Here is a 16,943-nt window from a genome sequence, read left to right on the forward strand (position 1 = left end):
CCTCCAGGAATTCCTTCAGGGATTCCTCCAGGAATTCCTTCGGAGATTCCTCCAGGAATTCCTTCGGAGATTCCTCCAGGAATTCCTTCGGGGATTCCTCCTGGAATTCTTCCAGCAATTCCTCCAGGATTCCTCCCAGATTCCAGGATTCCTTCAGGAATTCTTTCGGGGATTCCTCCAGGAATTCCTTCGGGGATTCCTCCAGGAATTCCTTCGGGGATTCCTCCAGGAATTCCTTCGGGGATTCCTCCAGGAATTCCTTCAGGAATTCATCCAGGAATTCCTTCAGGGATTCCTCCAGGAATTCCTTCGGAGATTCCTCCAGGAATTCCTTCGGAGATTCCTCCAGGAATTCCTTCGGGGATTCCTCCTGGAATTCTTCCAGCAATTCCTCCAGGATTCCTCCCAGATTCCAGGATTCCTTCAGGAATTCTTTCGGGGATTCCTCCAGGAATTCCTTCGGGGATTCCTCCAGGAATTCCTTCGGGGATTCCTCCAGGAATTCCTTCGGGGATTCCTCCAGGAATTCCTTCAGGAATTCATCCAGGAATTCCTTCAGGAATTCATCCAGGAATTCCTTCGGGGATTCCTCCAGGAATTCCTTCGGGAATTCCTCCAGGAATTCCTTCGGGAATTCCTCCAGGAATTCCTCCATGAATTCCTTCGGGGATTCCTCCAGGAATTCCTTCGGGGATTCCTCCAGGAATTCCTTCGGAGATTCCTCCAGGAATTCCTTCGGGGATTCCTCCAGGAATTCCTTCGGGGATTCCTCCAGGAATTCCTTCGGGGATTCCTCCAGGAATTCCTTCGGGGATTCCTCCAGGAATTCCTTCGGGGATTCCTCCAGGAATTCCTTCGGGGATTCCTCCAGGAATTCCTTCGGGGATTCCTCCAGGAATTCCTTCGGGGATTCCTCCAGGAATTCCTTCGGGGATTCCTCCAGGAATTCCTTCGGGGATTCCTCCAGGAATTCCTTCGGGGATTCCTCCAGGAATTCCTTCGGGGATTCCTCCAGGAATTCCTTCGGGGATTCCTCCAGGAATTCCTTCAGAATTCCTTCAGAATTCCTCCAGGAATTCCTTCGGGGATTCCTCCAGGAATTCCTTCAGGAATTCCTCCAGGAATTCCTTCAGGAATTCCTCCAGGAATTCCTTCGGGGATTCCTCCAGGAATTCCTTCGGGAATTCCTCCAGGAATTCCTCCAGGAATTCCTTCGGGGATTCCTCCAGGAATTCCTTCGGGGATTCCTCCAGGAATTCCTTCGGGGATTCCTCCAGGAATTCCTTCGGGGATTCCTCCAGGAATTCCTTCGGGGATTCCTCCTGGAATTCCTTCGGGGACTCCTCCAGGAATTCGTTCAGAATTCCTCCAGGAATTCCTTCGGGAATTCCTTCGGGGATTCCTCCAGGAATTCCTTCGGGAATTCCTTCGGGGATTCCTCCAGGAATTCCTTCGGGAATTCCTCCAGGAATTCCTTCAGGAATTCATCCAGGAATTCCTTCAGGAATTCATCCAGGAATTCCTTCGGGGATTCCTCCAGGAATTCCTTCGGGAATTCCTCCAGGAATTCCTTCGGGAATTCCTCCAGGAATTCCTTCGGGAATTCCTCCAGGAATTCCTCCATGAATTCCTTCGGGGATTCCTCCAGGAATTCCTTCGGGGATTCCTCCAGGAATTCCTTCGGAGATTCCTCCAGGAATTCCTTCGGGGATTCCTCCAGGAATTCCTTCGGGGATTCCTCCAGGAATTCCTTCGGGGATTCCTCCAGGAATTCCTTCGGGGATTCCTCCAGGAATTCCTTCGGGGATTCCTCCAGGAATTCCTTCGGGGATTCCTCCAGGAATTCCTTCGGGGATTCCTCCAGGAATTCCTTCGGGGATTCCTCCAGGAATTCCTTCGGGGATTCCTCCAGGAATTCCTTCGGGGATTCCTCCAGGAATTCCTTCGGGGATTCCTCCAGGAATTCCTTCGGGGATTCCTCCAGGAATTCCTTCAGAATTCCTCCAGGAATTCCTTCGGGGATTCCTCCAGGAATTCCTTCAGGAATTCCTCCAGGAATTCCTTCAGGAATTCCTCCAGGAATTCCTTCAGGAATTCCTCCAGGAATTCCTTCGGGGATTCCTCCAGGAATTCCTTCGGGAATTCCTCCAGGAATTCCTTCGGGAATTCCTCCAGGAATTCCTCCAGGAATTCCTTCGGGGATTCCTCCAGGAATTCCTTCGGGGATTCCTCCAGGAATTCCTTCGGGGATTCCTCCAGGAATTCCTTCGGGGATTCCTCCTGGAATTCCTTCGGGGACTCCTCCAGGAATTCGTTCAGAATTCCTCCAGGAATTCCTTCGGGAATTCCTTCGGGGATTCCTCCAGGAATTCCTTCGGGAATTCCTTCGGGGATTCCTCCAGGAATTCCTTCGGGAATTCCTCCAGGAATTCCTGAAAGAATTCCTGGGGGAATGGCTGGAAGAGTTCCTGGAGGAATTCCTAGAGGAATTCCTGGAAGAATTCCTTGAGGAATCCCCTGAGGAATTCCTGGAGGAATCCCTGGAGGAGTTCCTAGAGGAATTCCTGGAAGAATTCCTGGAGGAATTCCTGGAAGAATTCCTGGAGGAATTCCTGGAAGAATTCCTGGAGGAATTCCTGGAAGAATTCCTGGAGGAATTCCTGGAAGAATTCCTGGAGGAATTCCTGGAAGAATTCCTGGAGGAATTCCTGGAAGAATTCCTGGAGGAATTCCTGGAAGAATTCCTGGAGGAATTCCTGGAAGAATTCCTGGTGGAATTCCTGGAAGAATTCCGGGAGGAATTCCTGGAAGAATTCCTGGAGGAATTCCTGGAAGAATTCCTGGAGGAATTCCTGGAAGAATTCCTGGAGGAATTCCTGGAAGAATTCCTGGAGGAATTCCTGGAAGAATTCCTGGAGGAATTCCTGGAAGAATTCCTGGAGGAATTCCTGGAAGAATTCCTGGAGGAATTCCTGGATGGATTCCTGGAGGAATTCCTGGAAGAATTCCTGGAGGAATTCCTGGAAGAATTCCTGGAGGAATTCCTGGAAGAATTCCTGGAGGAAATCCTGGAAGAATTCCTGGAGGAATTCCTGGAAGAATTCCTGGAGGAATTCCTGGAAGAATTTCTGGAGGAATTACTGGAGGAATCCCTGGAGGAATTCCTGGAGGAATCCCTTGAAGAATTCCTGGAGGAATCCCTTGAGGAATTCCTGGAGGAATCCCTGGAGGAATTCTTGGAGGAATCCCTGGAGGAATTCCTGGAGGAATCCCTGGAGGAATTCATGGAGGAATCCCTGGAGGAATTCCTGGAGGAATCCCTGGAGGAATTCCTGGAGGAATCCCTGGAGGAATTCCTGGAGGAATCCCTGGAGGAATTCCTGGAGGAATCCCTGGAGGAATTCCTGGAGGAATCCCTGGAGGAATTCCTGGAGGAATCCCTGGAGGAATTCCTGGAGGAATCCCTGGAGGAATCCCTGGAGGAATTCCTGGAGGAATCCCTGGAGGAATTCCTGGAGGAATCCCTGGAGGAATTCCTGGAGGAATCCCTGGAGGAATTCCTGGAGGAATCCCTGGAGGAATTCCTGGAGGAATCCCTGGAGGAATTCCTGGAGGAATCCCTGGAGGAATTCCTGGAGGAATCCCTGGAGGAATTCCTGGAGGAATCCCTGGAGGAATTCCTGGAGGAATCCCTGGAGGAATTCCTGGAGGAATCCCTGGAGGAATTCCTGGAGGAATCCCTGGAGGAATTCCTGGAGGAATCCCTGGAGGAATTCCTGGAGGAATCCCTGGAGGAATTCCTGGAGGAATCCCTGGAGGAATTCCTGGAGGAATCCCTGGAGGAATTCCTGGAGGAATCCCTGGAGGAATTCCTGGAGGAATCCCTGGAGGAATTCCTGGAGGAATCCCTGGAGGAATTCCTGGAGGAATCCCTGGAGGAATTCCTGGAGGAATCCCTGGAGGAATTCCTGGAGGAATCCCTGGAGGAATTCCTGGAGGAATCCCTGGAGGAATTCCTGGAGGAATCCCTGGAGGAATCCCTGGAGGAATTCCTGGAGGAATCCCTGGAGGAATTCCTGGAGGAATTCCTGGAGGAATCCCTGGAGGATTTCCTGGAGGAATCCCTGGATGAATTCCTGGAGGAATCCCTGGAGGAATTCCTGGAAGAATTCCTGGAGGTATTCCTGGAGGAATTCCTGGAAGGATTCCAGGAGCAATTCCTGGAAGAATTTCTGGAAGAATCCTTGGAGGAATTCCTGGAGGAATCCTTGGAGGAAATCCTGGAGGAATCCCTGGAGGAATCCCCGGAGGAATTTCTGGAGGAATCCCCGGAGGAATCCCCGGAGGAATTCCTGGAAGAATCCCCGGAGGAATTCCTGGAAGAATCCCCGGAGGAATTCCTAGAGGAATCCCCGGAGGAATTCCTAGAGGAATCCCCGGAGGAATTCCTAGAGGAATCCCCGGAGGAATTCCTGGAGGAATCCCCGGAGGAATTCCTGGAGGAATCCCTGGAGGATTTCCTGGAGGAATCCCTGGATGAATTCCTGGAGGAATCCCTGGATGAATTCCTGGAGGAATCCCTGGAGGAATTCCTGGAAGAATTCCTGGAGGAATTCCAGGAGGAATTCCTGGAAGGATTCCAGGAGCAATTCCTGGAAGGATTCCAGGAGCAATTCCTGGAAGGATTCCAGGAGCAATTCCTGGAAGGATTCCAGGAGCAATTCCTGGAAGAATTTCTGGAAGAATCCTTGGAGGAATTCCTGGAGGAATCCTTGGAGGAATTCCTGGAGGAATCCCTGGAGGAATCCCCGGAGGAATTTCTGGAGGAATCCCCGGAGGAATTCCTGGAGGAATCCCCGGAGGAATTCCTGGAGGAATCCCCGGAGGAATTCCTGAGGAATCCCCGGAGGAATTCCTGGAGGAATCCCCGGAGGAATTCCTGGAGGAATCCCCGGAGGAATTCCTGGAAGAATCCCCGGAGGAATTCCTGGAGGAATCCCCGGAGGAATTCCTTGAGGAATCCCCGGAGGAATTCCTGGAGGAATCCCCGGAGGAATTCCTGGAGGAATCCCCGGAGGAATTCCTGGAGGAATCCCCGGAGGAATTCCTGGAGGAATTCCCGGAGGAATTCCTGGAGGAATTCCCGGAGGAATTCCTGGAAGAATCCCCGGAGGAATTCCTGGAAGAATCCCCGGAGGAATTCCTAGAGGAATCCCCGGAGGAATTCCTGGAGGAATCCCCGGAGGAATTCCTGGAGGAATCCCCGGAGGAATTCCTGGAGGAATCCCCGGAGGAATTCCTGGAGGAATCCCCGGAGGAATTCCTGGAGGAATCCCCGGAGGAATTCCTGGAGGAATCCCCGGAGGAATTCCTGGAGGAATCCCCGGAGGAATTCCTGGAGGAATCCCCGGAGGAATTCCTGGAGGAATCCCCGGAGGAATTCCTGGAGGAATCCCCGGAGGAATTCCTGGAGGAATCCCCGGAGGAATTCCTGGAGGAATCCCCGGAGGAATTCCTGGAGGAATCCCCGGAGGAATTCCTGGAGGAATCCCCGGAGGAATTCCTGGAGGAATCCCCGGAGGAATTCCTGGAGGAATCCCCGGAGGAATTCCTGGAGGAATCCCCGGAGGAATTCCTGGAGGAATCCCCGGAGGGATTCCTGGAGGAATCCCCGGAGGGATTCCTGGAGGAATCCCCGGAGGAATCCCTGGAGGAATTCCTGGAGGAATCCCCGGAGGAATTCCTGGAGGAATCCCCGGAGGAATTCCTTGAGGAATCCCCGGAGGAATTCCTGGAGGAATCCCCGGAGGAATTCCTGGAGGAATCCCCGGAGGAATTCCTGGAGGAATCCCCGGAGGAATTCCTGGAGGAATCCCCGGAGGAATTCCTGGAGGAATCCCCGGAGGAATTCCTGGAGGAATCCCCGGAGGAATTCCTGGAGGAATCCCCGGAGGAATTCCTAGAGGAATCCCCGGAGGAATTCCTAGAGGAATCCCCGGAGGAATTCCTAGAGGAATCCCCGGAGGAATTCCTGGAGGAATCCCCGGAAGAATTCCTGGAGGAATCCCCGGAAGAATTCCTGGAGGAATCCCCGGAGGAATTCCTGGAGGAATCCCCGGAGGAATTTCTGGAGGAATCCCCGGAGGAATTCCTGGAGGAATCCCCGGAGGAATTTCTGGAGGAATCCCCGGAGGAATTCCTGGAGGAATCCCCGGAGGAATTCCTGGAGGAATCCCCGGAGGAATTCCTGGAGGAATTCCTGGAGGAATCCCCGGAGGAATTCCTGGAGAAATCCGTAGAGGAATCTCCGGAGGAATTCCTAGAGGTATCTCCGCAGGATTTCCTGGAGGAATCTCCGCAGAAATTCCAGGAGGAATCCCCGGAGGAACTCCTAAAGGAAACCCCGGAGAAATCTCCGATGGAATTCCCGGAAGAATCTTTGATGCAATTTTCGGAGGAATCTCGTAAGGGATCCCTGGAAGAATTTCTGAAGGCATCCCCGGAGCAATTTCTGAAGGAATCCCCGGAGCAATTTCTGAAGGAATCCCCGGAAAAAGTCCTGGAGGAATCCTAGAAGGCTTCCATGGATGAATCTCTGGAAGAAACCCCGGAGGAATCTCCGAAGGAATTCACGGATGAATCTCCGAAGGAATTCACAAATGAATCTCCAAAGGAATTCCTGGAGGAATCTCCGAAAGAATCCTTGGAGAAATTCCTGAAGGAATCCCCGGAAGAATCCCAGGAGGAATCTTAGAAGGATTTCATGGATGAATCCCTGGGGAATTCCTGGAGGAATCACCGATGAAATTCCTGGAGGAATTTCTGAAGGAGTCTTCAGATAAATTTCTGAAAGAATCCTCGGAGGAATTCCCGGAAGAACCCCTGGAGGAAGTTTAGAAGGATTTTAAGGATGAATCCCCGGAGGAATTCCTGGAGTTATATCTGCACAAATTGCTGGAGGAATCACCGAAGGAATTTCTGGGAAGAATCTTCTACGGAATTCCTGGAGGAATCCCTGGAGGAGGCTCCGGTGGATTTTCCGAATACCCGAGGCAATTCCTTTTCGAATTCGAAATCACATTTTTCCAGCAGCGCGATATTTTCTAAAACAAATCGTGTCTGGTTGAAGCAAACAGCTAGTTGGCCCGCTCAGAATATCACCGGTCAAATAGAGCTGGAGCGCTTCGAATTGCTGGTCAATCTTCCAGTTTGCTGTGGTCCAGATCAGTAGATTCATGCCTGCTCCTGGGAGGGGAGTTCGCTTGTTCTTGCCGATGGTCCCGGTTCCATTCCAAGTCAGTCAGATTGGTAAACAAAGAGTTTCGTCGATTTTTTTTTCTTTTTTCTCTCTCAAGATCGACTGTCAAAATTACTTTGGTAAAAATGCACTTTTTTCCTTGACCTCATTTCTTGCGATCTGAGTACTAAGCTTAAAGACGTGCCTTTTCCTACTACAGTAGAACAAGACGCGCCTTTCTGAGTACGAGAATCAGATTTGTGTGAGGAAACATTAACAGAAACCTTCTGAAACCGTAATTTACCAGAAAGTTTTGTTGTTTAAGAAGGGTCAACGAGTCGTCACATATACTGAAAAAGAACAAATGATGTCCCTTTTCAGTCGGTATGACTATGTTGATCCTCCAAAAGTTTGCCAGAATATTTGGATTCTGAAAAACTATTCGATTCAAAACATCATTTTGATTTAAATCTTCAATCGCATTCCATGGAATACGCAAACAAGTGCTGTTTTGATGAAGATTATATTGTTCAATTATGAACTTAAAATCAACCACCGCCTTTTCATTTATCTGCAACAAACTTTGCTTCAGCCAGTCATGGCTGTCCTGATTCTCCGGATAAAACCAGATTTTGCCATATCTTAGACCTGAACCAAGGAATGTTGGGATAAATGAGTCGGTTGGCGTTTGATATAAAAGGCTGTTCAAGCCTTTCATCAGTTCATCCTTCAATGCATTTGTAAAATAGCCTTTTTCTAGCCTAATTTGCAGACGCAAAGAGGATGTTGAATTGCTCGCTTCCCCAGAGAAAGAAGGTTTACCTGGTTTAAGCAGCTTTGCGGTTTTGCTTCTTTCTCTGGTTTTTCGCGTAGTTTTTGCCCTTAACGGCAAAATTAGGATCGCCACTATTTGTGGCCAGTGGCTTCACACTCTGTAATTTGTGTCCAGCACGCAGGGTTCCTTCTTCAGCACGTCCAGTTAATGCTATCGAAGAGTTACCCGGATGCTGTACGAAACTACTAGAGGGTTTACCTGAAAGCTCAGCCATCTTTCCCAAACAAAATCACAGCTTAGCCAGAAAAATCGAACCGCAATTGATGACGTCCAGGATGAAAGAATGATCCATTTCAGTCAAATTGCTCGGTATGGTTCGATGGTAATTGTTGTCCCACCAACACACTAACTTTTGAGTACCGTAAACCGGGGTCAAATTAATCAGCGGGGTGAAATTGATCATTCGAGTACTACATTGTAATTCCATACTAGGAACTCTTAAGCGCCGTAATGATCTTAAACTTTTTACGTCATCTGGTTCGTAGCTGTCTAGAGATGAGTGTAGACTTTTATTTTTTTAGAAAAAAGTTAGTTTTGCCTTATTTTTTAAGCAATTTGAAATGTATTTCTCATTTAGCTGAAATCATTGCTACTAAACAATCGATTGCTAATAGGACTTCCCGTAAATTCTCTGTTTTAACATTTTCGTGGAACCTTGATTAGGAAGTTATGTAGCTAATCAGAACATGAAATAGTTATAAAAAAGTTCATTTTATGATGAAATAGTCATTTATTGCGATAAAAATCACTTATTTCAAATTAAATTGCCTACCTTTAGGCGTTTAAGGGTAAATTTTAAAATTTAATTTGGCATTTAAAGTATTAAATTCACTAGTTGTAAGATTTTAAACACGTTATTCGGTTTTAGAAGAGCAAAATTAAGCGGAGAAGGAAATTTTCCTTTCCAACCGATGCTTAATTGTATACTGATCAATTTCGCCCCAAAGTGGCATTTCCAATTTTTTGATATTTGGAGTTATTTAACTTAAAGTTTAAATTTGTTGAACAAAATTCCGTCACATGGTTCCATGGAGATCCATAGGGTACTGGTTTTACAGAAATTCTTTTGGCAATATTTGAATTGGCACTGATGTTATCCGCAAAAGTTGTTTTAAAGTGATCAATTTGACCCCGGATTACGGTACCAAAAGCGAAATATGAGTAAATACAATATAAAGAACAAGTTGGATGCGTATGTGTATGGCGATCTGTGTAGTGATAACGCGATTAGGCTCCTGAAATTTTGCCTCTAATTAATTGCTAATTGCCAATAAAAACGTTGTTATACGTTGAAGCACAGGATACTAAGGCCTCAATTCATTTGCACATAGAGCTAAATAGTGTAGCGCGATACTATCTCAATTAAGGCGAAAACTCTGTACTACCGTCGCTTAAACCATGATGTGTAAAAAGTGTTCACTCGAGATAGAAACAATACAAACGAAATGTAGAGGACCGTGCGGCAATTCCTTTCATTCGATTTGTGCCGGTTTGAACGGCAATCAGTTGCTGTCCTTATCCAACAGTGTATTTTGGCTATGTGAGGAATGCCTACCTGCGTTCCATGAGTGGAAAACGAAATCTTCGCCGATACGAACGCCACAACCAACCGAGATGAACCAGACGTTATCTGAACTGAAGTCCAAAGTCGTAGCAATTTTCGACTCACTTTCATCTCTAACGCCACCTTCGGAATCATCAATGAAACCATTCTCTACCTCCACTAGTACAAGTAGTGTTTTTGATGGAACGAACCAGGATGCTGAATGCGGTTCGGTGAACTCCTGCTCACAACCTCAACAAGATAAAAACAGCGATGTGCCAATGGAATTTTCGTTATATTTGTCAAACATCGACCCGATTGTTCCCGAAAACGTTGTTAAACGAATGGTTTCTCGATGCCTTGGAGCCCCGATAGACGAATGCAATAACATTGTGAGATTAGTATCAAAATGGGAAAATGTGAGAAATTTTGATTATATTTCTTATAAAATCGTGTTAAAAGAGAAGTGGAAAGAGTTAGCTTTGCATGCATCAACATGGCCCGTTGGTGTAAAGTATAGAGAATACTGTCGCAGATCACATGCATGGAATCCCAACCGTTAAAATGTATTCAATGGTATAAGTTTGGTATTAGAAAATTGATGATGCTAATTGTATTTGTATTTGAATGATGATAATGTAGTGGTGGACCTTAAATGTTATGTTTTGGTTAATTTGATTGTTAGATTTTAAGCGAAATGTGTGATTATTCAAAATGTTCATTAATTGTTATGTTGTTTCAAATGTCTGTTAAATTTAGATTGCTATTTCCATCATTATATTTTAAGTTAAGCATCATTGGGGCCTGATATGGCCTGTTGATGAAATATAATAAATAAATAAAGTTGCAATACAGGGATATTCCCAAGGTGCACACATTACCATACGCCCATCAAAAATACCCCATGTACGCAAAAGTTCTCAAAGTATGTATTTCACTCTTTTATTCTCGTTTTATACTGAGATAAAGTTATTAACAATACAAGCAATAAATCAAATGCTCATATTGCAAACAAATGAAAATAATCCACTGCCATCCTTTTCTTATGGCAACGGTTCAATGTAAAGACGAAATACCAAATGAATGAAGTGAATAATTTGAAATGCAAAGATATTTTCCGATGCACAAATGTCATACATCTCGAAAACACCCTATGCATAGCAAATGTCCACAAAAAGCATTTCACCCTTATGACTCTAAAACCGAGACAAAATAATTTGCAATACATTCTACCGACTACCGATCGTGCACTCCGATCGTATTGCAATACAATAGACCACACAGCTGCGTGTTCCTCCGTAGGTAGTTACACGCAGCAGAGATAGAGCCAGGCGAAGACCACAGTGCTTTATCTCATTGGTCTCATCAACTGGTACAGAACACTGTTGCGCAATCATGCTGTGTAAATGTGTACTTACCAGCGACTATGACGGATGCCCGAATATTCTGAGTTATACATACTCGCTCAAGTATGTCTGGTTAACTCAGTCAGTACTCACCACATTTGCAAACAGAATCACTACACAGAAGTGAGATTAGACAACCCCGCATACAAATAGGGGTTACTCATGGTGCCACACTACCTACATCGCACGACTAGGAATACCATTGCACCACATATTGAAGCAGTGCTTAAAGATCAAGAAATATTTTTTCCATTATATTTCTTGTTTCAACAGACCAGAATCATTTCACTAAATTCTATTTCCGTTAGCACAGTGGTAATACACATTGCCTAATTAATTACCTGAAGGGCAATTAATCGATAACACCGAAATAAAACTAATTAAAGCGGGTCATCACACAAAGCGTCCACTACCCATTCGCGCACTACCACTCGCAATCCTGAAATTTGGTCAAAACAGTTTTTACCCTTCTTAGGCATAGGCCCCCTCTTGCATCCCGCTCTTTCTCGCGTTTGTTTAGGAGAGTGAGTAAGAAAAAAGAAAAAGCTAGCTACGCCAATGTGTGTGTGTGTGTGTGTGTGTGTGTGTGTGTGTGTGTGTGTGTGTGTGTGTGTGTGTGTGTGTGTGTGTGTGTGTGTGTGTGTGTGTGTGTGTGTGTGTTTGCGTTACAAAACATTAGCGCACGCTTCTCAGCCGTATGTCAACCGATTTGAGTTCTCTTAGCACCAAATGAAAGCTTTCTACTTCCTAGTAGAACGCTATTGAATTTTATTTTGATTGGACATTTGGTTACCGAGATATCTTTCGAAGAGTACTTGGGAGTAGTAAAATTTAACAACTTTAGAAATTTTTGACAAAGTGTATCATAATAACATTTGGTTTACTGAGATATCTTTTGAGTATAGACTGTTTCAGAAATTATAAATACACTTTGTTTATTAAACTAAATGAACTGTTCTAATGATTTTTACCAACTTATTTCAGAGTATAGCATATTGTACTCCATATTTTTATATTTCTTTTCAATTGTCTTGATATTTTAAAGAACAGTTGAGTACAAACAAATAACTTAATTTTTCAAATTTGCATTCGCACAAAGGTGTTTTTGATGATTTCAAAATTATTTATCACTCAATACCAAAAATTATCTAAATTTTTATCACATTTGCTTTTACAACAAGTTGTCTAAACCTTGATCAAAATTTGGGAAAAAATCGATAAAGGCATTTCCACAACATTTTTTCAGACAACAAAATGTTTCCCATATAAACTTGAAATCCATTTTAAAAAAAAAGTTCCCGGGCACGAAAAATGATGAAATTTTGAATTTCGACTAATTTTTGGTCGGAGATTCCGATTATGCAATAATCTGGATACTCCTAAAGAACCCTATTCCAATAAGTGTAAGAAGGGTTTTCTTCACCATAGGTGGATTAATCCTTTGGAGACGGTATTTTCGTCTTTCTGGATGTAACCTCGCTGGTCAAGAACACGTTTATAAGAGTCGGTTTTCTTAGCTGTGCTAATGTGACCCATTCGTCTCCAAAGGGTTAAATCAGTTTTTTTACCCTTCTTACACCCATATTTTTCATAAAATTTTGATAATTTTAATTCGTCGCGTGTTTCAGTAGCAGCAATAACGAGCGTGATACAGTGACCCCACAATTTATGAATCGGTAAAAATGACCACAGTTTATGGATCACTCCATTTGATCAACATGGTGATTCATAAATAGTGTACAAAAATTAAGGTGATTCATCGGTGTGGGGTCACTGTACAGCGTAAGAAATAAAGCGTCACAGAAGTCCGTACTCCGTATAATGGGAAACGATTTGCTGAAGCTATCGTGCGAGCTATCGTGCTTCATGTTTTCCTTTCGAAATTGCACGTTCCTGCACTCTATTAGGAAACTTCCATGGCTGCCAAAGTTTAACCCCAGCGTCGCACTGAAATCCTTAGGGATCGTTCATAATTCATGTAGATCAAATTTGATTCATCTTAGAGCCCTGCTTTCCCTCGTGGACTTATGTTCATACAAACATTTACAAATTTGTATGATACGTGCCTAGATTCCATTTTGTATGGAGCACAGACAAAGCAAAAGAAGGAAAAGAAACGTGCCACCTACCTTTCTGTTGGCGCTGCAGAATCCAAAGCATATAACTTCCACAAGAATTTCCACCGATAGCGGAATGCCAAGCGATGCTAGCTTTCCTTGTCCCAACTTGGTCACTCCTTTCCGGTGGCTCAGAATGGCTCCCTCGTCGAGTGAACTGATGTAATCTTTCATGACGGCATTGCATTGGTCGTAGGCAGTACTGGAAGCAAGTGAAAGATGATGTATTGTTTTTATTTTATCAAAATAATGATATTTTTACCTTTTAATTCGTTCATCCGAATGGGAGAGCAATCGTAGCACCAGTTTCTCGGCAGCATCCCGAAGTTTGTAGTTTCCCTCGAACAGATCGTGACATCTGAAATAAATTCCAGGCACATTTAACTTTTTTTTTGCAATGAGAGATTCCCTTTTCACGGAGTAACTTACTTTCCCACAGCTCGAACCAAGAGTTTAATTATTGCTGTTGATCGATGCAAGTGAAGCGTATCGACGGCATTAAGCCCATTCATAACGAGCTCTTCGTCGGACATGGTCGATGGTTGTCTCAAAATGGCCACTGCCGGAGCCAGAATTTCGTCGGCGCCGAGGAGAACTTGCAGCTTACGGGTGTTACCAGATCGCAGAGCCAGTTCCAGTATGGGAGCGTAGATCGCGGGGTATATGTGCCTCATCGGGTAATCTAGAGCCGCCAACTGGAGCTCATGGAGCCAGTTTTGGTCCTGATCTTCGATGGTTCGCCTTTGGTTGGTTGAGTTGATGGTTTCGAACTCTGCCGGGTTGTAGTGGGGTTTGTGCGGAAAGCAAGTGTCGTTAGAAAGGGTGGCCTGTTCGGGAGGCTCTGGCGATTGTGTGTCGCGTGCGATTTGAAGGAATCGCGAAAGAATACTGATCGTTACTAGGTATTTTGTCCGGGAAGCGAAACTTTTACTATTGGACTCCCAATTCTGACGGAAGTGCTTTGCCAGGTAACCAAGCTCGTGACGAATTTCACGGACCTGGAAATCTTCCAACGAGTGCATTTGCACCAATTCAAGCAATTCGTGGAGCAGATTGAAGATTTTGTTAGATACCTGAACATCAATGTCGTCGGAAACCTCTTTCAATCGGTTGATACCCATTATGCAAAGCTCATGCACGAAAGCCGGTACGGAGATTTGAACACGCCTGGTCTCTTCCGGACATTCAGTTTTGGGATCCTTGTAGATGTACATACTGGTCAATTGAAAGGATTTCAATCGTTTTTGGACCGAAATAGTCAAACGATGAAACATTTCGATGGTTGTGGTTAATCTGGCTCGCCTCGCTTCCAACAACTGCAGCAAAGAATGGAACACGTACGGTGGTTGCAGGAAGAATTCCGGGGGATAGTCATTGATTGACCTTGTCAAATAGCTAAATGCGTGCTTGATGGCCGTTTCGTCTCCATGGGGATCCAGTGAACCGTTAAGATCTTTGAAAACCTTTGCATCCGGTGCTAGTGGAACTTCCCAACAGTTAGTGTAGTAATGCGGACCTCTATCTTGAACCGTGCCGAAACTTTGTCGGGGAGAATCTGTCAGATCGATGCATTCAATTTTTAGACTTGCTAAACTGTTGGCTATACTTTCGGCATTTCTTGTCGCATCATTGACCTGGCAATCTTTCACTATGTGGATAATATTGTCCACGAGTTCGGCAAGTTCCGGTTTCATACCTATTAGATATTTTACTTTTCCCATTTCTGTTATAAGACGCTTACTCGTAAAATGGTGTACAATTGCTGGACCAAATTGACTCTGGAATGTAAAAAAAAGTCATCGTAAAACGGGATCTTTTTTGATAATATGAGAACTTTGATGGTCATAAAGATTTGATCCTGTAACAAAACGTAACCCATTTTTCACTCTAACAGGAATAAGAAATAATACCAATTATTGATAAATTTCTGGGAAATTGTTACAGAATGCAAACTCTGCCGAAGCCGGTTGGTTACAAACCGAAATGGGTAAAACACTCACATTAAGAAGCAGCGAAATCAGCTCCAGCACTGTCGTCTCCTCGCAAATGGGAACGTGGCCGAACCAACGGATCAGCGCCTTCATCACTGAAGTGGCCCGGAATTTAATGTCCTGCTCTTCCCACAGCCCTCGTTTCAGCTTGTTTTCGATGTCATGCAGAGCCCGAACGCGGATTTCTTGAATCTCGTGCGCTGTGCGGAGTAAACTATTTTTGTGAGTGTTTGGCTCCTTGGGGAATTTTGTTCAGATGGATACTTACACAACTTTTCCAGCATATCATTATTGATTATTAGAGCCATTTTATCACTTTATATTGAAGAACTTTCAATTAAATTCTGGATGGAAATAGTTTTGCGGCACAATTTTGAGAAAACAGCCGTTGAGAAAGATGCAAAGACGGAACGAAATCAAAAGTCAAACGCAAAACCAGCGGCTTTGTTTTTGTCTTTCTCTTTGCACATTTCCGAGGAAAGTATTGGGCGTTTCTATAAAAAAAAGTCGATCAACTCTCAAGCGCGTTTGCTTGAATTAAGAAAAAACTTCTAGATTGAGTTTAAATAAGGGCGAAAGTAACATGAGAGAGTTCTCTTCATCGACTCTCTCTTCTTCAAATTAAAGTGACAAGATGCAAGTATGGTTGAACTTTTTGGTCATAAATCGCTAGGTTGCGATGCAATCTAGCGTATAAGTGTAAAAAAGTTTGATTGAATTCGCATCTTGTCACTTTAATTTGCAGAAGAGAGAGTCGATGAAGAGAACTCTCTCATGTTACTTTCGCCCTTATTTAAACTCAATCTAGACTTATTTAATGATCGTTTTTTGTTCGTTGAACCTATAGGGCACTGCACTGTTTTGATTTTGTATGGGATTTTGACGTTTCGTGGCCTTGTTGTTTACAAAATGTCTGTAAGAGTGAAAGAGAAGGAGATAATTTCATGCACTGCCCTATAGGTGCTCTCTTGAAGGCCACAATACGACACTGATTTTTCATTTGGGCCTAACTGACATTTCCGAGTTCTCTTCATCGATCCTCTCTTTGTGTTATCACAAAATGTGTATTGAGTTTTCCAAAGATTTTTTGGTTGAAATGCGAAGAAGACGACTACATGTTGCTATAGAAACAAAAAGAATAATGATTTTGTTTGTTTTGATCAGGTTATTAGCGAAAGAGAGAGTCGACGAAGAGAAATCGATCAAGTCAAATGGGCCCTTATGAAAAATCATTGTCGAATAGTCTATTTTACGAAACGACAACAGTGTTGATATTGATATATTAACACTCACGGGCTTGGGCGCAACCTCCTGTCAAATTTTCATTCATGAAATGAGCGATCAGCTGATCCGAAACGTCTCGTAAAATGGCTCATTATTTCTGAGTGAGGATCTTTTCAAATATGTTTTTGGAAGTTCTAGATTGAGCTTGAATAAGGGCGAAAGTAACATGAGCGAGTTCTCTTCATCGACTCTCTCTCCTTCAAATTAAAGTGACAATGCAAGTATGGTTGAACTTTTTGGTCATAAATCGCTCGGTTGCGAGGCAATCTATAGCGTCTAAGGGTCTAAGTGTAAAAAAGTTCGATTGAATTTGCAAGTCATTAAAGTCTTTTATTATTATATTATTTCTAGATTGAGATTAAATAAGGGCGAAAGTAACATGAGAGAGTTTTCTTCATCGACTCTCTCTTCTGCAAATTAAAGTGACAAGATGCAAATTCAATAGAACTTTTTTACACTTAGACGCTAGATTGCATCACAACCTAGCGATTTATTACCAAAAAGTGGAACCATACTTGCATCTTGTCACT

At 44.3% G+C, this 16,943-nt stretch overlaps 2 protein-coding genes across 2 annotated transcripts in view; one reads left to right on the top strand and one right to left on the bottom strand.

The window, feature by feature from the left end:
• The window catches only part of LOC109413065 (protein rotatin homolog), a 59,856-nt gene extending 44,279 nt beyond the window's left edge, over window positions 1-15,577 (bottom strand). The window contains exons 1-5 of the mRNA XM_029857421.2: window positions 15,398-15,577; window positions 15,139-15,329; window positions 13,568-14,916; window positions 13,401-13,496; window positions 13,151-13,340 (exon numbers count right to left, since the gene is read on the bottom strand). Coding sequence (XP_029713281.2) covers window positions 13,151-13,340; window positions 13,401-13,496; window positions 13,568-14,916; window positions 15,139-15,329; window positions 15,398-15,437 — 1,866 coding nt within the window. The 5' untranslated portion in view covers window positions 15,438-15,577. The remainder of the gene's footprint in view (window positions 1-13,150; window positions 13,341-13,400; window positions 13,497-13,567; window positions 14,917-15,138; window positions 15,330-15,397) is intronic.
• Window positions 1-16,943, top strand: part of LOC134284091 (uncharacterized) — a 225,861-nt gene that overhangs the window by 99,590 nt on the left and 109,328 nt on the right. The window lies entirely within an intron of this gene.

Source organism: Aedes albopictus, chromosome 3, assembly GCF_035046485.1.
Source record: "Aedes albopictus strain Foshan chromosome 3, AalbF5, whole genome shotgun sequence".
In the NCBI taxonomy this organism is placed as follows: Eukaryota; Metazoa; Arthropoda; class Insecta; order Diptera; family Culicidae; genus Aedes; species Aedes albopictus.